The sequence below is a fragment of the Ostrinia furnacalis genome, unplaced genomic scaffold (genome assembly GCF_004193835.3).
Source record: "Ostrinia furnacalis isolate ACB-3 unplaced genomic scaffold, ASM419383v2 OfSCF0710, whole genome shotgun sequence".
In the NCBI taxonomy this organism is placed as follows: Eukaryota; Metazoa; Arthropoda; class Insecta; order Lepidoptera; family Crambidae; genus Ostrinia; species Ostrinia furnacalis.
This window is the reverse complement of record NW_021130949.1, coordinates 1,110,948-1,130,433: the sequence shown is the minus strand read 5'-3', so window position 1 is coordinate 1,130,433 and position 19,486 is coordinate 1,110,948. Positions and strand designations below refer to the sequence as shown.

The window sequence follows — 19,486 nt, the reverse complement described above, 5'->3', positions numbered from 1 at the left end:
TGTTTGTTAGTAAAACTTGGTCTAATAAGTGGATGCTGATGCAATTAGCAAAGAGCTCAAAACAGGGCTGTGACTTAAAGCTCAAAAATCTGGTTTAGGTTCGCGTGCATTTTTTGTTCATGCAAAGGCTGACGCGTAGCTCGGAGCGCATTGCGCTATGAACTCGGTGCTAAAATGTCAAAGATATGTGCCAAAAGCTACCAAAAGCAGTACCTCTGAACTGAAAATGACATGCGATATAATCTCGGTCATTAATTATGGCGTTCTAATTTTGTTCCACACAACACTGCATGCACTCTGGAATATCAGACATATATTATTAGGTCAATGATTAAAATGTTCGCAAGTTGAGGTGCAAGTAAGTTAAAGCCCTGGCAAACAGCGAGTGTCTCTACACACCCACTACTTACTTGTTGACTGGTTTTGCCCTACGATTTATCATTAAATAGTCATGCACTTCTAATTACTAAACCTAGGGCGTTTTCGGATAAGAGACTTGAATACTTTAATACCTGTCACATCCGAAAGGTCAGCAATTTGGACTATGAAAGTGTTTAACAAACACTTTAATTACTGATTATTTCCAAGTTATATGTTTCTGTGAGGCTGAATTGCTATGTTTTTTTAAAAAGGCAGTTTTAAAGTATCATTATCAAACATTCTTAGCAAGTGACTTCTCTGAGCTGAATTGCTATTGCTATGAAAAGGCTCGAAGATAATTTTGATACCATCTTAGCATGCGGCATCTGGAAGGCAAAATTGCTATAAATATTTCAAAAAGGCAATCTTTGTTCTAGCAATCTTCGACAGAGATCTCAATAAGATGACCTACTGTTGATCAACAAGTTGTATGGCAAAACAAGTTTGACTCGTTTGCAACTTTAATTGTTTTTGGTTGAATATTTAATATGTAGAGACTGCATATTGTCTTATTTTGCATCGTGTTTTTCGGTTAGACGTTGAAGATTGTGTCTTTTTATGTAATCTATACGGTTGTTACGACTGTCGGTGCAATTCCTGTCTGCATAAGTTGGTGATTAAGCTAAGTAAGTCCATTAGACAGGTTTCATTAAAAGGAGCTGCAGGTATGCTGTGACATAACGACCCAGGCCGATTATTTATTTATTTATTTATGCTTCAATTGGATGTGTATTGTGTATGCTTATGATTTGTAATTTAAACCACGTAGGAGCATCCTTAAATAGTGTTAGTTTGTTGATGAGGGGATCATTTTGTGGAATGAACCAAAAAAGCTAAAAAGTAATAGCAAACGGAGACTTATCTCTTGTGTAGAGCCAATTTCTACGAATTTAATTTGAACGATATCCGTTAATTTGTTACTTAACCCACAAATTGCTTATAACATTATGTTATATGTTTCTTAATTACAACAGATGACTGCACTAACCGGCGTCATTGTTAAGAATGACTGACATAATGAAGAAAAGAAGCCGTGATTCGCGTATTCCGTACCGTAGGTCTATGGGTGACATTGCGTGGCGGCTGTTTATGCAATCTGCCCAACGGCCAAAGCTGACCGCTCATACAGTCAGCACACGAAGTCAGTCACTCGGTCACGCTACTCGTGTACAAAATAACAATACAAAATATATCCTTCATATCATTTGCTTTATAGTGTTGAGAAATAATTATGAAGTTTCTTTTAAAATATGTCTTAGTTTTGGCAACGACTCTCGCTTGTAATGGACTTGTTGACATAGGTAAGTGAATAATAATAGATTACGTCAAATATGCACTTAATTAAATTTATTCTGCATGACCTTAGCCTATATTAAAAATGTTTTCGTTGGTAACAGCTCTACCTTTTTTAATATTCTCTCAGTTTCTAAAGAAACCTTTCTCTAACCTTACAAGAATACGTTATGTAAGGGAGAGTCCGCTAATTTGGACCAGTTTTTTTCAATCCCATTTTACACATAGTTTTCTTTTGTTTTTGCTAATGTCCATGGTATATAATAAAAGATACATTATTCAACTTACTATTTCATAAGTATTAATTAACATGATTGTTGTATATTTAGCACAAATCAACAAAGTACGAGTTCAGAGCTTCGGTCCAATTTAGCCAACCGGTTCGATAATTTGTACCACAGGGTTACTAAATTGGATTTCAATAAATTTCAAGCCTATAAAAAAACTATGGCAAAATATTATACGATACATTCTTAACAAATTAGGAAACGAAAAGGAACAGTAGTTAATAACATAGACAATCGATATTGTTTTACACGTTATCACGATTTTGAGTACAAGTTTTGTAATTCCAATTATCGTAACGCACACTTGTACCTTATCTACTTTGCCAGTCTTTTGCTTTCATTTATTGTTAGTCAAACATAACTACGCTATTATAACTTCAAAATATGATTTACTAAAAAAAAATTCAAAATTCTTTGGTTAAGTTCCATACAACTTGATGTGGTCCAATTTAGCCGACTAGGTGATAGTGCTTACAAAAAATCGGTAAAAAAAATAGCTTATAAATAGCAAAAAATGTTTCAAATGATTGTAATCCACACTAATTTACGCTTTTAAATAATGTATTAGAAACACCCTGTCATTAAATTTAACAAAATTACAAACTAAACATGTATTGTCAAAAGTTACTTGAAAACAATGAAAAAATACTTTTCAAAATAAATCACACGTGTTTGTTGTCACGGCAAAAACCACATGGCCGATATTAATTGATTTTAGTTGTGTATCGCTGAGTGTTGCAATTACAGACATTAAATAAATACTTTACGAAATATGAGGGTGGTACAATTTACCCGGCGGTACAATTTACCCGGCGGTACAATATACCGAACTCTCCCCTATTAGCCGAACCTTTTTATTATCCTGCTGAACATTTGATTGATTAAGTAATTTAGCTATCACAAACCTATTGCAAAACAAAGACGTTAATAAAATATTTATTTACGTCGCTTATGGCTTAATAAATTGAGCTTTAAAAGTAAATGTAGAGTACTGTTTGTAGATAACTATAGATAGATGCATGATTGCATATTCTGGTATTCTGCAGGTCCATATGTTTAATGCTTTTGTTTTGGCACCGAAGTTGTCAAGTTTCTCCTTTGTGTCTGGTTATATTTCCGTACCTGCATTGGCCTGCATCCTCATGCAAGGTGGGGACCATCCATGATTATCTGTAGATCTAGAGGAGTGGCACTTTTTGATTGAATCGAAAATCGAATTCATTATAACTCCATACAAAAAGGCATTTCGACCATCTTTCGACATTACAACTGTCACATTTTGCCACTTGTCTAGGGGGGCTATAATACCTTATTCCGATTAAATGCTAGTAATCATCTGTAGGTGCACTAGGTGCCCTGTAAATCCTGGACGCGAAGGACCTACCTACTTAAGAGTAATTTTCTTCTCCGTCCATGGATTTGAAATTATCAATGTAAAGCTACGGGTGTCATATCTATTTACAATGAGTTAACTACAGAATGTATACTTTCCATTTATAGTTGTTTATTTTTTTGAGAAACCGGGTTTTGATTGTTTTTAAAAAAATAGGTTTTGTTAAAGACAACTTTCCCGAGACCGCAGTTTGTCTTGGACTTGACCTGAGGCCTTGCACGTTGAATTACTCGCAATTACTAAGTACTATGTTTTCCGGATCGTTTTGATTGTTCCTAAGTATATCATTTTCTGATCTTGCCATTTGACACCAACCCTTTAATTATATTCAATTGATATGCAATTGTCGCTATTAAGCAACTGACTTGCATAAAATAATGATTAGACGTAAAATTATTTTTCTTTAGAGTTAGCAACATTATTGCCATGAGTTGATTGTAAAATTAAAGAGTTTTGGTTAGTTAATTTCGATTTAGCCAAAGTTAACTCTACCGATCACTGTTTTGTTCACTTTATCAAAATTATACCTCAGGATTATTTATTTACTTACTCGTAACATGTTTGTTTACTCAAGAAACCTTAGATCCAAGTTAGTTCTATTATTGAATTGCCCTCGAAGGTTAAATTACACTTAAAGATTCCTATGGAATGATGTTTGCACACCTTGACCAACATAATTTGTCGATGGACTTATGATAGAATTTAATATTACAGTTATTTCCTACGAATGGTTAAAATATATAAAAGTAGTGACCTAGTAGGTACCTAACTTGTTTTCAAAAAGCCGCACGCTTGGTTAAAATAAATTAACTAAGTATTATTGCGTCCAGACTTCTAGACTAAGATTCTACTTGTTTCTAATAATTATATTTTTATATTGCTTATTGATGTTTGTTTCAACTAGTAGACGTAAGTGTATTTTAACTTAAAGAAGAATTTTGAATTCAGAAATTGTAGTAAAAAAGTATTAAACTTTCAAATCACCAAATTGTACTGGGTGTTTCTAATTACGTATCCACTACTGTACCTAGGTCAGTTATTATTTTTCATTTTTTGTCATGCACCTTGAATGGTTTCTCTTGAATGATTTGAACTACGTGAGTTGACTGCGTTTCCAAGGCACGCCACCCAGTCCGATCCTCAACTAATTTCTACGTACCGTCTGGTTTTGGTGGTAATTTCCCGAGCCAAGGTTTCCTCTAAAACGTTTTCTATCCTAGATGTTTCTATGGCAATACTATTATAACGCTGTTTTAAGAAGAAATAGTATTTTAAGAAGAAATTATCTAGGTACCTGTACCAGATCATCGCGACTTAGCTCTACATTTATTACCTACTNGCCACCATAACTTTCCGCCCGCGGCTTCGACCGCGGTTTTCCCGGAAATTATTCGAATTTCATCGAAATTCATCCTTGGACTTCAACGAACATTAATGAAAATTAAAAGAATTTGTAAAATTGGTCCTGGCGTTGTTGAGTTGCGCTTACCAACACATTTTGCGATTCATTTTTATAATTACGACTATCTTGTACTATTTTCAGAGAAATATCTAAATATCTTTTACTATTTTCAGAGAAATATTTAAAGGTATGCGATCGAGATTCTGAAGATGTTAACGATTGCTTGATAGAAGCAGTCCAGGACGGCCTTGCTTCTGTAGCTGATGGAATCCCAGACTTGGATGTACCACCAGTGGACCCATACAACCAAAAGGATTTGCGGTTGGAATACAAAAATAACCAGGTATTATAATAATATTATGCTCTTATCTAGACTAAGAAAATTGTAGTCTTGGGCTCTCTTAAGTTGGGTTTAATAGTTGTAGCTCAGACACTGTAATTTGTTATTTTGTAATCTCTACATAGTTAACTATACGCATTTGAACATGACGCGGATGCATGTTGGCATGGACCATATTCTTAGATGATATTTAATAATATTATGTCGTGGAAATATTCCTAGCCTTGTCTTAATATGTAGAGTTAAAATTAGATAAAACTTGTTCTTACTGTGTTATAGTACGTACCTACTTACATCCAGCATGGTTTTTGACTTCTATTTATAATATTACTCACAAACTGCTTTTGAATAAACCATTCAAATGACTTTTTTCAGATCTATGCTAAACTAATAGCAAAAGACATCTATGTTGAGGGACTGAAGAATTCGAAAATTCACGATGCAAGGTAACTCATTTTATATTGAAACTTGCTATATTAACTAACCCTCTGAAGGTATAAGAGTATCTAATAGGTATCCAATAATAATCCAAGAAGTAAAATAATAAGTAGGTACTTAATTATCATTCCAATATTAGAAGAAAAAAAAATCATTAGAGCTTGAGAATACGATGAATCTAACTACCTACTCTATGGGACAACAAAACAACTTAAACAACCCGCTTAAAAAATCTATGCAACTTTTTGTAGATGACTGAATGATTTGCAAAAACAGAGATTTACTTATGCCTAATTGCTAGAACAAGGAAGTGTGTCATTTGGTCTGAAATTATAGACATAATTGTTTCAATTTAATGTGTTTATATGATTCTTCAGTGGGTTTTTGCCGATTGCTATGTATTCACTGCAATGTATTTTAATTACAGACTCAAAGCTGACGAAGACCGATTTCATCTCGAGGTGGATGTAACAACTCCGAGAATTAAAATTCGGGGCCAGTATATTGGAGAAGGCCGCTATAATTCGCTGCAGATACGTGCAAACGGACAATTCAGCACAAATATGAGTTAGTACTTTTATCTTTAAGCTTGACGTCCATTGGCGTATCTAGGGTCATTTTTCAGGGGGCCTGGTCCTTAACAGCCATGATACGGGGGGAGGGGGGTGCGATTGGTATCACAGCTCATGAATGAGTACCTACTATCATCTATCCTCTTTAAACCGGTAGCCTACTGGGGTGGGCATTCTGGGGACGTGCCCCTCCGCTATGCGCTAGCGTTATTTGTCTGGGACGTCAACATAGCTACGCTAAATAATAACTAGAAAAAAGAAAGAAAGAAAGAAAAATATTTTTAACTAGACCTATTTTTGTTTGTTCTTATTTTGATTCCTACATTATACCGAAACCCTTAGAAAAATCCTTCGTGTTTTATTTAGTAAACATTATTGAGCCGTGTAAGTTTATGAATTAAATTATGTTATTAAAATTATATCATTTACTATATATATGTTACGGCTAAAGATAGTTGTGAACATAAACTTAAGATTAGCCGGCTAAACTTAAGTTTGTCTTCGAGAAGCAGCTAAAGTTCGATAACATGTTAGTTTGCGTCGTGATATTCCATCTTTAGCCGGCTAATGTGCACATTAGCCAAAACGAAACGGCTAAAAATGTATTCGATGGGCGCGCCAGGCCGGCGGAGGGCTTGAGGGGGCGGTGGGGAGACAACGCGCGCGCAGTTTTATTTTGTAATTTTAAATACCTACAGAAGATTCTGTAATGACCAAGTGGTTCCTTATTATTTTATTTTAATGATTAGGTAGATATTGTTTTAAGTAATTAATATTTTGTTATTGTAATAATTGTAATTTTGAATACCTACATAGGTACATAAAAGTATGTGTAATGAAAGTGATTATTTCTTAATAAAGTTTTCGTGTCAAAATAGTAAACATTATTACATTGTTTCCTTTTCCATTTCCTTCTACATTTTTAGCCAGGGGTCTGCGGTTACACTTAAGTTTAGCCGGCTAAAGATAGAAGAAACTAACATTAACACCTCGTCGAAGATAAACTTAAGTTTAGCCGGCTAATCTTAAGTTTATTTTCACACCTATCTTTAGCCGTAACATATATATTCTTTCAGCGGACTTAGTTTACACTTGGAAACTCGACGGTGTTCCTGAAAAAACTGAAAATGGCACTTTTGTACGTATCAATGCGTTCTACATGCGCCCTGACGTGGGAGACATGAAGTCACTTCTGACGAATGAAAACCCTGATAGTAAAGAATTGAGTAAGTATAGTATAGTTTATATTTTAAACGCTAACATTATTAGGTTAGGTATTATTATGTATTACATACCTGTCGATTTTCAATCAATATTGATGATTTAGTTACACTTTAAAACAAAATAAAATGTACCTAAGTACTCGTGGAACTAGGATACTACCTTACACTTATCATATTTGGTATTCTGTGGATCATGTGGATGGCCTGACATCCAGTTAGGTGAGATATAATTAATGAACAATTTATTTAGGACCAAAATCATTATCTACTGAGTTTATCAAACGGAAATACATATCATGCATAAATACTTAGTGTCTCCTATTTGTATGTATGAAGTAAATTAAGTATTATAGCTTAGGTATGCAATTAATAAGTACTTTTTAAAATTTAAGTTTGTTTTGTTTATGCTCACTCACCATATAATTTAAGTACCTTCATAAGTAGGTAACTGTGCACTGGCACATGACGAAAACTTTTAGACATTATTTTAATAGTAACCTATATGAACTTGTATAATCTACGAGTATGACTGACTATTATTTAAGACGCGCCCCCATACAAAAAATTACATTTCAACCTACAAAAAAATATTCCAGTCAAGATTATTTATTGGTCGTATCGAATGCATTCTCTCAGCGGTCGCAGGTTTTTTATACTTAAGTACACAGATAGCCCGCGCCCCCCACTTTGGGAACGAATGTATAAGATGATCATTTCGCAAAAGAAAAAAAAACGAAAAATAAAAGAATGGTTTATTTTACAAGAAAAAGGATCAACTCTACAATCCTACAAGTTTTTACGCATCTTAGCATTGAATCGTTTCAAGTTTGCTCACCTACATTTTTTTTGTGCTTACAGCTGAACTGGGAAATAGATTCACGAATCAAAATTGGAGGCTGCTCTACAGGGAGTTGCTACCATACGTCCAGGACAACTGGAACAAGATTGGAATCCGAGTCGCCAACAAAATATTCCTGAAAGTTCCATATGATCAGTTATTCCCATTAAAGTCGTAAAAAACTATTTAAGTTACCTACTCTATACTTATTTCAAAAATGGCGGGGTTATTTAAAGATAATTAACTTATCTACCTACCTGCGATAAGCAGGGTATGAGTATGATGTATGAGTTTGTCTGTGATAAATAAAAGTTTTTGTATGTGTTTTTATTGATATTAAACTATTTTTATTTAACATGAAAGTTTAATTTTGTTTTTAACCGACTTATAAAAAGGAGGATGCAATATTATTGATTTTTATATGCGGACCTCACCGCACCGTGTAGCTTCTCCCTTATTAGTCGACTCATTGCTCGCAGTTTGCTCGAACCCTTATGTTTTCGCACTAGTGTTGAATGAGCTGAATCCAGTCGGCCAAAGAATACTCATACTCCAAGAGTCGGCGGACTGGTGTGCGGTGGTATTAAAAGTAGCAAAAACTATTTTGCGAAATACCTTCAAAGGTTAGGCCTAAGAATTTTTCAGTTTTAGTCAGATGGGGAAAATGCGTGCACAATATTCTCGGCACCACAGATGAGACAGATCGGTACTTCCGAGTTCCGACTTCCGAACGCCTAAAATATGTTTAAAGCAAAATTAACTGTGACCGTGAGAATCGGACCCACTGTATTTGACATTTACTTATTTTGACATTCATTTGTCAGTGTCAGTTGTGGTGATAATTTTTATGGTTTGGTGATTGAATTCATTACTTTTCTCTATGATTGAATTCTACAAAATGTTTTACTGATCCAAAGTAAATCGTTTCTGAATTTTGAGTTGAAGAAGAGAAAAATATTAAACTACAATTTGTCACATATAAAAATCGTGAAATAATGCAAAACTAAACATGGCGAAAATGATAAAATTCTTAGTCGCCGGTTTGGTGAGGTACTGGTTGATTCACTTAGATTATTGGCAAACAATAGCTAATAGAGTTGAAATTGCCACTCCTTTGAACTCCTGGAAGAGATTAGTTGAAGGTGTATTCCTATACGACCAAGGTATCAACCCCTACGCTGGAGATGCGTTTCACGAGTCGCCGTTGATGTTGATATTCTTCCACTTTCTAATGAAGAGATGTCCATTCTTATTGCCACTCATCTTCACAATATTGGATCTGCTAACAGCATATCTTCTGTACAAAACATCTAAATCTTTCATAAGAATATTCAAGATGTCTCAAGAGAAACATTTGAGCGACACGGCCGATGATTCAAAGACAATGCTTCTAAATGATGCTCAGTTGGATGAAGCGCCTGAGTATGTGCTGTCTGTCTACCTTTTCAATCCATATTCAGTATTGAACTGTGCTGCGATGACTACAACTGTAATACAGAATTTGTTGGTGGCGACATCTTTATGGGGCGCTTCAAGTGGTTACCGAGTGTTGGCATGTGTGTTTATTGCCCTGGCTACACACCAAGCTTTGTACCCAGTACTTCTGATAGTACCCATTTCTATATTGTTGGCGGATGTAAACAATGGCTGCAACAAGTGTTCATACATTAGAACACTGTTGGTATTTGTTATCTGCTGGGGATTCCTCATCTACATATCAGCATACATAATGAATGGATCTTATGACTATGTCTACAATACATATGGATTCATGTAAGTAAAATATAGCCATACTACCAAATTACATAAAGTAGTTAAGTAATCTAAAATTATTGAATAGTGTTTTCTCTGGCATAACCTGATTTAATTCATATTTTCCATTATTTGCTTGATAAATATTTCTAGTATTAATTTATCATTTAATTGTTTCAGACTCACAGTGCCAGACCTGAAACCGAACATTGGGCTCTTTTGGTACTTCTTCACAGAGATGTTCGAGCACTTTAGGCTGTTATTTGTTTGTGCATTTCAAATCAATGCATTGGCCCTCTATGTGGTTCCTCTCACATTGCGGTTTAAGAAGGAACCTGTACTTTTGGCTACTGTGCTAATAGCACTGTCAACTATATTCAGATCTTATCCCTGTATCGGCGATGTTGGATTTTACTTGGCTCTGTTGCCAATGTGGAAGCATCTTTTTACATGTATGTAGTATTATTTGACCATTTACAAAAATACTATATTAATTAATATTCCTTTGAGAGACTCAAATGTATTTTTCATGTTTCAGTTATGCAACAAAAGTTCATAGTGGGATGTGCGTTCATTATCACGTCAGCCTTGGGACCAACAGTGTGGCATCTTTGGATATACTCCGGCTCTGCCAACGCCAACTTCTTCTTCGGAGTGACTCTATCCTTTGCTACAGCACAGATATTCTTGATAACTGATTTGCTATTTGCATACATTAAGCGAGAATTTACTCTCAAACATGGCTCTTCTAGGCAAGTTGATGGAAAACCAGCAAAATTAGTTTTACAATAAATCTACAAATTAAGCTTGATTTCTGGCATTTACTAAAGAACAAATGTGTATTGATTATAATTATCTACTATTTATTTTATAATTACAATGTAATAATAGTAAAGAACAATAGACTAGATAATAATATGTATAATGAAATGTTAATGTTATCAATACATATAAATAGTTATTTGTATTCTGAATGTCATAAAATAAACTTCAATTTTAATTGGTAACTTTCAATAATTATTGTTCTTGATTCCAGATTGTATATTATAAATATTATGTATTAAGTAGATGCAGGTTTGTTAAATAATAACTTTTAATATTTCTAATATCAACATCACTATTGTTATCATGGTATTTATTTTATTATAAGATTATTTTAGATTACCATCAAAGACTGTTATATAATATAGAATTGTAATTTAGCAAGTTTGGTTGAAGTCTTACTGGTTGACTGGTTGTTTCAATTCCTGCTTTGAGATATAGATGTAATATTACACTGGTATTACATAATTATACATCTTGTTTGGTTACATAATTTCATTCATTCCATAATTCCAGATTGTAATGGCAAATTATTATAATGTAATATAATTTTTGTAAATGTAGTGAATGGCCAAGATGCTATAAAATATTGCTTAGACTACATTTATGAAAGAATTTATTAGTCTGTATTTAAACTTTATTTTTTACAACTTACATATTTTTCTACTTCATTAGAGGCAAGTTCTAATCTAGGTAAACACATATAATCTTTTTAACAAAGATGTAGTTGAATGATAATTTTGATAAACCGTCATACAAAATTATCTAGCACCTATCTAGAATTCTTATCTAGAATAGCTTTAAAGACAAAATTAAGGTTTCACATATGTGTTGTCATGAAATAAACGATTTTTGTTTACTATTGTACTTTTATTCATAATATAAGTCACCTTAGTCAAGGTGCATAAATCGGGTGTGAAGATTGTCGCAAATTGTATTCTCAATGATTCACTATCTTATCATTCCCGTATTCAGTTGTTATCTACACGCCAAGCGTAATACAATGTGTCTAGTGTTTTAGTTTGGCCTAAATTAATGATGAACTTTTTCATATAAAATGAATAGCATATTTTTTAATTTCGTGTTTTCTCTATTACTTTTTACATGTAAGTAACACTTGTTCAGTTTTTCTTCTAATAATGTGACGAATTTAAAGAGCGGTACTTATGAAATGTTTTCGTGCTTAGATCACGCAAAACGTTTTTGGATTTATTTTATAGTTTATTTATAAAATATCAATACTCGTATTTTGTGCATAGTGTGCAAGAGTGCTATCGTCCCAAGGATCCCGGTTAATCTACAAGAATGCTACAGAGGTGGTGGACCGCCTCTTATGGCACCAAAACGTCTGGACGTCTACATCTCCCTACTGAGAAAACTGGAACTCAGTTCTAGACTTGATATTAAACTATTTAGTACTTCGTTACTCCGCAGGTATCAATAAGTCATAATTTTTATCAGTATTATTTTTATGGTTTCTTTATTTACTCACCTCCCATATTATTTTTTCAGTATCAGGCTAGATGGCGTTGAAGAGTCCCAGAGCGGTGTAGAAACAGAATTTGTTTTACCATTTCGAGCTGGAGGCTTCCAGTTCCATAGGTACCAGATTCTCATGGACCTGTTTCTGCCAACCCAGAATCTTCTAGAAGTGGATGACATACTGTCCTTGTCAGAAAAATGTCTCTTGCATAGAATGATGAGTTTATCTGTGCGACAGTGGGAGAGAGGAGATGAGAACATTGCTTGCCCACTGTCAGCCCAGCAGAGGCAAAATATGGCGACTCAAAGTTCTGGTAGGTCAGTAACTCTATTTTTAATAATCATTATCTTACTTAATTTAATAGAAAAGCCTAGTTTTTATAAATTAAAATAAATTTGTAGGATCCACAGTAGATGTCCGATTGAAGAAGGCGTCATACAAACAGACTGGGGACCAATAGCTCCAGGTATTCTGGTAGCAGCAGTTGCAGCGTCGTTAGAGCCCCAGCGTGTTCTAATGTCGGATATTCTGAACGCTGACATATTCAAGGCGGGCATATCGGAGCCTCTCATGGTGTTAGCGAAGCAAGAGTGGTATGAGGACATAGAGGCTTTTAATGCAGAGGAGCAGCCTGCAGTACCAGATATAAGTAACGTGTGGGTTGCTACACTAGCTGGTATGTCGTTGATTTATTTGTTAAAATTCCTATCGAATTTCAAAAATTTATAGCCCTGTACCTAAATACCTTCCTTGTAAATACCTTCGGCATTAGGTATTTGCATGCATTAGGTAACTTGTCCTGAATGTGGCTGTGCTGTAAGCAAATGCCCCTGAGTTGTACAATACATACTTGCAGGATGTATGAGGGATAAGAGAACTTCAAAAAGATTTTTTATCTATAATTTCATACAATATTCGTGACGAACATTGATATTTATTTTAGGTGATCTAGCTGAAGTTGTAGTTAACCAGGGCCCAAGAGTAGGATCGGTGGCCCACGCGCTTGGTGTTGGAAGTAGCAACAGATGGAACGATACTCTGTTGCCTCGAGATTTTTATTTACTTCCAAGGAATGCTTCGAATGTGGATTGGCATTTTACTGACGCGGAAATGCTTGCAGGTGTCGATGGTGGGTATTCATTTAATTCTTGATTTGGTCACCATAAAAATATAGGAAATGCGTTTGATCCCAACCTAGTATTATATTAACTGTGCTAGTACTATCTGTTTAATAACATGAGTTTCTATGGAAGATCTACCCAGTTTCCTTTGCTGACAACTGGGCGTTTATTAACGCTTCAAATAAAATTAATATTATCAGTAATCTGTAAACGACGACTTATGAGGAATTTGGGAAAAACTAATAAATCATTTACTTTTCCAGGTCTGATTCTAGCAAATTTCATACCGAAATGGGTGGAACAGAGGCGCACCTTGCGTCTGTCACAGATCCTGGACATGTACTACTCTCACGAGGGCGTGTCTTTCGACCCTAGCGTGAAGGCGTGCAATCGGCAAGCGTTGTTCAACCAATTGTTTACGGGCCCAATGCTTCTGACTGAGGCTTCCAGGTTCGCACGAGTGCTGGCCTTAAGGCAGATCACTGTGTATGTGGCAGGTGACGAAATGGACAGGATAACTGAGGCAGCTGTAGCAGCTTTCATCAGCTATGTTCGTTAGTATCTTAAAATCTTAATCGTAAGTATTTTTAATGAGTCAAAGGCCTAACAGTAAAAGATAGGCACATGAATTACTATGGTGACAATTCTGATAGGTAGTTAGATACTTGCAGGAGTACTTTCATGATACTAAAGTAGGTATATTTCCATGGATAGTCTTTTTCATTTCTACAAAAGTGCACAAAAGAACATTTTGTTGTTTATAAAAAACAATAAAACGTGATGGTGGCAGCACTATCGCTTTATTAATCGGTTTGATAAAATGTAAGTAAATCAAGCCATCCCAAATTATGAGTCCTTTTTAGAGGATTATTATTAACTAGGTACGAAGACAACAGCCTTTGGGTGACAGAAACCTATATAAATGCCAATAGTCAGGCAACATTCTATATTTTTCTCACCAAGGTCAACATGGTTTGCTTTTTTCGTGATGTACAATCTAGGCCTATGAGATAGTTGTTATTATTACGGTACTAAATCTAGCTCGTGCGAAGGTCGTCAGCTGGTTAAAAAGTTATTAGCCAGAGATGCGAGGATTTATCTAAATTTTGTTTTAGCGAACGTCCTAAGTCAGAATCATTTGGCTTGCCATGCTAGCATCAGCGTACCGGTCATCGATATGGTGGTGGCCACGGATGGAGCCTGGAAACAATATGATGTCGAACAGTTTATGTCGTGAGTTAATAAATTGTTTTCAATTAAAATTAAAAAGTTAATGTTGAGGAAATTGCGCCACCTAGCGTAATCATAATGCATTACATTCTTAGTACTTTATCTGGTAGATATTACACTAAAGTAAGTCTAAATACGAGTAGGTGTCGCGTATGCTTCATAAATAAAAAACAGGATATAATAAACATTACGAATATACCTACTCTAGATTTCACCTTTACTTATCTAAATTACTCGATAACTGTTCGAGCAATTTCTTAGCATTATTGAATCATGCAAAGGTGCATACTTGGAACCTTAAAGTATGTTGTAATATTCATTATAAGTTACATAATTATATCTTAATAATAACAATTTATATCATAATAATAACAATTTCAAAAATACGAATTTAACATTCTAAGGTGGCTTGGTGGAGCCTTGGAGATCAATCTGCAGCGCAGCTCCTTGGCGCTGCTTCATGGGAATACCGGCGAGTGGATAGTGCCACCTTGCAACAATCTAACAGCAGTTTTCGACTACCTCGCCAATTATACTGACCCATGTATGTAAATAATATGTGGCCATGAAAGAAAATATTCGTTAGAGCTTGTTTTTTTAAGTGCCTTTACCCTTGCTGTCACTCGCACGAAATATCACGTTATTGAAGCTTCCTAATCCAAAATGCGCAGAATAATTAAGTTAAAATAATTCGCAGGGCCTAATCGTCTGAATCTCCCGAACATCATATCAAGATCTATCAGAATCTCTCGCGAGAAGACTTTGGAGGAGGCCGAGTTGCAAGTCAGCGCTGGACCTAGCACGATGATGCTCATCATCAGCCCAAGTGACCGACCCTCAGGCACTGAGTTGGAAAGGGCCACGGTTCTTATGCACTCCCTTAGGACCAGCTTTTTTGACGTCTACTTCGTATACGCAGCACGAGACCTGACCGACTTTCAGAACATAAACAATGAGTATTTGGATTACTCGGAACTGTTTCTTGCGGTAATAGTTATTTATGAAATTCAGTAAAACTGTTTTCCAACTATGCATAACACAAATTAACGAACAAGTTACATTAATCAGTAGATAAATGTAACTTATTAAAGAAAATGGCAAAAGAAACTGCAACGAAATCCATCTTACGCAATAAGAAATTCATAATAATATTTGTATAAATTTTGTTGTGGACAATTAAATACCGTAACAAAGATAATATGAGGGGGAATATAAAACTAGGTCACACGAGTCCAAGGCAGGCAAAACATTTTTATCTGAATCTGAATTATCTATAATTATACAATGTTTAATTAAATAACATGGTACTGTGGAAATTTCGATAACCCAATACTTCCAAGAAGTCTGTTTACTTATCTAAAGTAAATACAGTTACATAAAGGCATTGCTTATATCTGTTCTTAAAGGTACCAACTAATGTACGAATACCTAGGTATATCATTAACTGATAGCATAAAGTTAATAAGTCACATGGTAACACATCCGTGATAACATGTGTTTAAAATACTGGAAATGATTAATTGTATCTTGGTTATTCCAGACAACATCAACGAGCGTGGCTTCTGTAATTGAGGCTGTAGATGCTTCGGTGGTAAGAAGTGTGATACCGACCAGGATCTTTGGACCCCATTGTCCATTCAACGGTAGCTCCTTCGACCAAGTAGAATACGAGGACTTTGTATTGCCAGAACGCAAGGTGATTTATCGGATACACCCTTTTCATCTCAGACTACAACCTCTAATCAATATTCAAGTGAGTATTCAAAGAATTGTTCTTATCACTAATGTAGGTACAAAATATTACGAAAAGAATGTGGTTTTGCGTTTTATAATGATGCTTGTATAAGTATAAAATAAACTATAAAGATGTGTTGTAAACTTGTGACGCTATATTTTTAGTAAGTCATAGTCAATTTTACAACAACTATTTGTACTAACTAATATCAATATTGTCATCTTATAAGTAAGTACTAGTCCAAACGAAACTTTATGTGACTTTACCTACTTAATTAATTGGTAGAAAGTCGTGATGTTGTTTGTTTCTTACGTAATGGTTCAAGGTTCTCTATGACTTAACCAATATTAGAATTAAATTAAAATATTGACATCAGTTTCAAAATATTGATATCAATCCATGGACTATACTAAAAAATATACGTCCATAACTTGCAAGAGTTGGAAGCCTGCAACACCTTCAAAAAGTATACGTACTTACTAACATTAAAATTTAAAATTAAACAGGCGATGCGCTGCTCCTTTCTTCCTATGTTTTTGCAGTTAATTACGCCCTAAAAATATCTGATAAGAGAAATCAAATAACATGGACCGTTACAAGTTTTTTTTGTAAAAGTTATGTTTGTTGCAAGACCCCGTTATAAGTGAAAACTATTGATGCAGATTCGCAACGATGGACAAGGCGCGCTACTTGTGTGCTCTTGGCGCGGCGCCGATGAGTCCCACTCGTGTCAAACTGTCCCTGAGCGCGAGACCCATGTCTTCAACCTGACTAACCCGTGCCCTTCCGCCGACTTCTGTATACCTGCCTATTATACCGTTGCTGCGTCTACATCGGGAAATATTTGTGCTAGTAAGTTACAATGCAAAATTTTTTACTTTTTTACTAGATCTTTTGGGGAACGCCGTGGACCTGTTCTACTAGCCGAATGTAGAAGTTGATAACCATAGTTAAATGTTTTAAAAAATCAAATGACCCGTGGTTGACTGGCAGAAAATGCCATCCGGCATGAAGTCCGCCACAGTGCATTGTTTCTATGTGTGCTAAAGTTTAAATAAAAAAACATACGGGTCGAATTGAGAACCTCCTCCTTTTTTTGAAGTCGGTTGATAAACGTGTGACTCTAACTTCTAACTACACCTTCATACTTCAATGTTGTTATTTTGTTTGTTTAAATGGAGTGTGCAAGCAGTAGTCATGAATAATTTAAACAAAAAGTTTTAATACAATGCAAAAAATATTAAATATTTTAATTTAAAAAAGAAAAGAGTAATGACAACCATTATGCCATAGGCCCCGGGGGGATTCGAACCCCCGATCTCCTGTTTACTAGACAGGCGCTTTAACCAACTAAGCCACGGCGCCGATGTGTGAAGCGGCGAAAATAATGATATATTGATAAGCATAAATATAAAGATGCATCTACATTCAATAGGTACTTACATTGTACATCATTGTTCACGCAATGTAACAAAATGATGGTAAATATTTGAAATTATGCTAGACTAGAAACATTATGATTTTTTCTCTTTCAGACGATGACTGCCGATTGCCACATCAAGTTGGCTACTACATTCGACATTCTGGGTTAAGATGTTTGCCTCTTCGTGGAGCAGCAAATATAGTGCGAATTAAATTTTATTTTGTACTGTTAGTGGTTATCGTGTTTTTAATATCTTGAAAATGCATTTTGTTATTTGTGAAAAAACAATAAATTATCATTTTATACATTTTAATACAAAATGTTTTTTATTTTTTTTTTTCAAATAATGCAATGCTAATTAACTTGGGCCAAAAAGGAAGCATGTACCCCTGGTGGGACTCGAACCCACAATCCCCGGCTTAGGAGGCCGATGCCTTATCCATTAGGCCACAGGGGCTTGAGGATGGTGGTCGAAATTATTGTAGATAAATTAAGAATGATAATATTATAAGTTTATTTCGATGCCATTTTGAGGTGCGGTGACGAGAAAGATAACTTTTTGAATAGTTTCAATTCATTCCAGTCTGCAAAAGAAGAATACAATAACAGAGCAATACAAAACTATTTACACTCAAAACCCTTGTAAATACAAGCCCCGAGCTTTGCTTCTTCCAATAGTAACAACAAAGAGTGTATGTCAATTAGTAAAACAAATAAAATAAATCTATGTTGTGCTTATCAGATTCAAGCACATTTTAGAGGTTTGTGAAATTGTGACTGATTGAAGATGTACAAAGCTATTGGGGTAAGAAATTACAACGTTATGGCAGAAAAGCCAATTAAAATAGACACGGGCAATTTAATGAATTTATTAAAGCATCACATTCACACCGATATTTAAAGATCAGCGCCCCCTTTTAGTTTTTAACATACTTGTACGGTAAAGTGCCACCTATCGAAAATTTTTGCCTGTTTCATTACCTGCTGTTTACAGCATTCTTCCTGTGGCAAGAGCACTCATATTTATAACAGTCACTAGATGGCGTTGTTATCTTTATTCTGATCCTTTGAAAGTTTTTGTGATGGATATAAAATGTTCTTAAAAATAAATTAATATTTCGTGAACTTACTATTCAACTTTCATTATATTTTGAAAAAATTGTACTACTAATAAGTTACATAATTTATTTATAAGTTTGTATTTCGTCCGGTTTCACATCGACTCCGTGGCGCAACGGTAGCGCGTCTGACTCCAGATCAGAAGGTTGCGTGTTCAAATCACGTCGGGGTCAAACTACTTTTTGATGTTTTTTTTTCATATCAATAAGATCATTTTGAGCAGTATATAATTTCATAATTATCTGCTAAAAATATTTTTAATCCTATTTTTTTTTCAAAATGCGTCAATTTCCATAGCCCAGACTAGACGAAGACGCAAGAAACCAAGAAGTGTTTTTGTGTTGTAATTGTTATTTTATTTTATTTTGAATTTATAAACCTCTGGACGCAAACTGCTCTACATACGAGTAGATAACATAGGTAAATAATTAATCATATCGAATACATTTTGTAACACGAAATCTGCAATATGGATCAAAAGCAATTAAGAAAAATTCAATGCAAGTTAGTTGCTTTACTATGAAAGTCTATGGAAAACAAGTTACTAAACACTAATGTAATGAAAAGAATAAAAATTAATTTTAATTAGTAGGTA

General features: G+C 34.8%; 3 protein-coding genes and 3 non-coding genes across 6 annotated transcripts; 4 read left to right on the top strand and 2 right to left on the bottom strand.

Moving 5' to 3' along the window:
• Nucleotides 1–1,507: 1,507 nt before the first annotated feature.
• Nucleotides 1,508–8,561, top strand: an-0147 (juvenile hormone binding protein an-0147). Its single transcript, XM_028300437.1, has 6 exons — nt 1,508–1,721; nt 4,969–5,138; nt 5,511–5,581; nt 6,001–6,140; nt 7,222–7,371; nt 8,227–8,561. The coding sequence occupies exons 1-6, from the start codon at nt 1,652–1,654 to the stop codon at nt 8,382–8,384; spliced, it is 759 nt and encodes a 252-aa protein (XP_028156238.1). The 5' UTR covers nt 1,508–1,651; the 3' UTR covers nt 8,385–8,561.
• Nucleotides 8,562–9,072: 511 nt separating this feature from the next.
• PIG-U (phosphatidylinositol glycan anchor biosynthesis class U) lies at nt 9,073–11,639 on the top strand. The gene is made up of 3 exons (XM_028300357.1): nt 9,073–9,979; nt 10,139–10,410; nt 10,497–11,639. The coding sequence occupies exons 1-3, from the start codon at nt 9,216–9,218 to the stop codon at nt 10,748–10,750; spliced, it is 1,290 nt and encodes a 429-aa protein (XP_028156158.1). The 5' UTR covers nt 9,073–9,215; the 3' UTR covers nt 10,751–11,639.
• A 91-nt stretch (nt 11,640–11,730) lies between these two features.
• On the top strand, nt 11,731–18,135 carry LOC114349811 (uncharacterized). The gene is made up of 12 exons (XM_028300356.1): nt 11,731–11,886; nt 12,040–12,214; nt 12,293–12,580; nt 12,665–12,939; nt 13,207–13,392; nt 13,648–13,938; nt 14,500–14,617; nt 15,019–15,158; nt 15,312–15,601; nt 16,155–16,367; nt 17,012–17,201; nt 17,885–18,135. Exons 1-12 carry the CDS (start codon nt 11,838–11,840, stop codon nt 18,028–18,030), a joined length of 2,361 nt encoding a protein of 786 aa, XP_028156157.1. The 5' UTR covers nt 11,731–11,837; the 3' UTR covers nt 18,031–18,135.
• TRNAT-AGU (transfer RNA threonine (anticodon AGU)) lies at nt 17,641–17,714 on the bottom strand. The gene has a single exon. It is a non-coding gene; the product is annotated as a tRNA-Thr (tRNA).
• Nucleotides 18,136–18,156: 21 nt separating the features above from the next.
• TRNAR-CCU (transfer RNA arginine (anticodon CCU)) lies at nt 18,157–18,229 on the bottom strand. The gene has a single exon. It is a non-coding gene; the product is annotated as a tRNA-Arg (tRNA).
• Nucleotides 18,230–18,992: 763 nt separating this feature from the next.
• Nucleotides 18,993–19,064, top strand: TRNAW-CCA (transfer RNA tryptophan (anticodon CCA)). The gene has a single exon. It is a non-coding gene; the product is annotated as a tRNA-Trp (tRNA).
• Nucleotides 19,065–19,486: the final 422 nt, after the last annotated feature.

Coding starts and splice junctions, on each gene's coding strand:
- an-0147 (XM_028300437.1), top strand. CDS start 1,652: ATGAAGTTTCTTTTAAAATATGTCTTAGTTTTGGCAACGACTCTCGCT. Junction 5,582..6,000: donor TCGAAAATTCACGATGCAAG/GTAACTCATTTT, acceptor TTTTAATTACAG/ACTCAAAGCTGACGAAGACC. Junction 6,141..7,221: donor ACAATTCAGCACAAATATGA/GTTAGTACTTTT, acceptor ATATTCTTTCAG/CGGACTTAGTTTACACTTGG.
- PIG-U (XM_028300357.1), top strand. CDS start 9,216: ATGGCGAAAATGATAAAATTCTTAGTCGCCGGTTTGGTGAGGTACTGG. Junction 9,980..10,138: donor TACAATACATATGGATTCAT/GTAAGTAAAATA, acceptor TAATTGTTTCAG/ACTCACAGTGCCAGACCTGA. Junction 10,411..10,496: donor GTGGAAGCATCTTTTTACAT/GTATGTAGTATT, acceptor TTCATGTTTCAG/TTATGCAACAAAAGTTCATA.
- LOC114349811 (XM_028300356.1), top strand. CDS start 11,838: ATGAATAGCATATTTTTTAATTTCGTGTTTTCTCTATTACTTTTTACA. Junction 11,887..12,039: donor TTCTCTATTACTTTTTACAT/GTAAGTAACACT, acceptor TTTTGTGCATAG/TGTGCAAGAGTGCTATCGTC. Junction 16,368..17,011: donor AACCTCTAATCAATATTCAA/GTGAGTATTCAA, acceptor CTATTGATGCAG/ATTCGCAACGATGGACAAGG.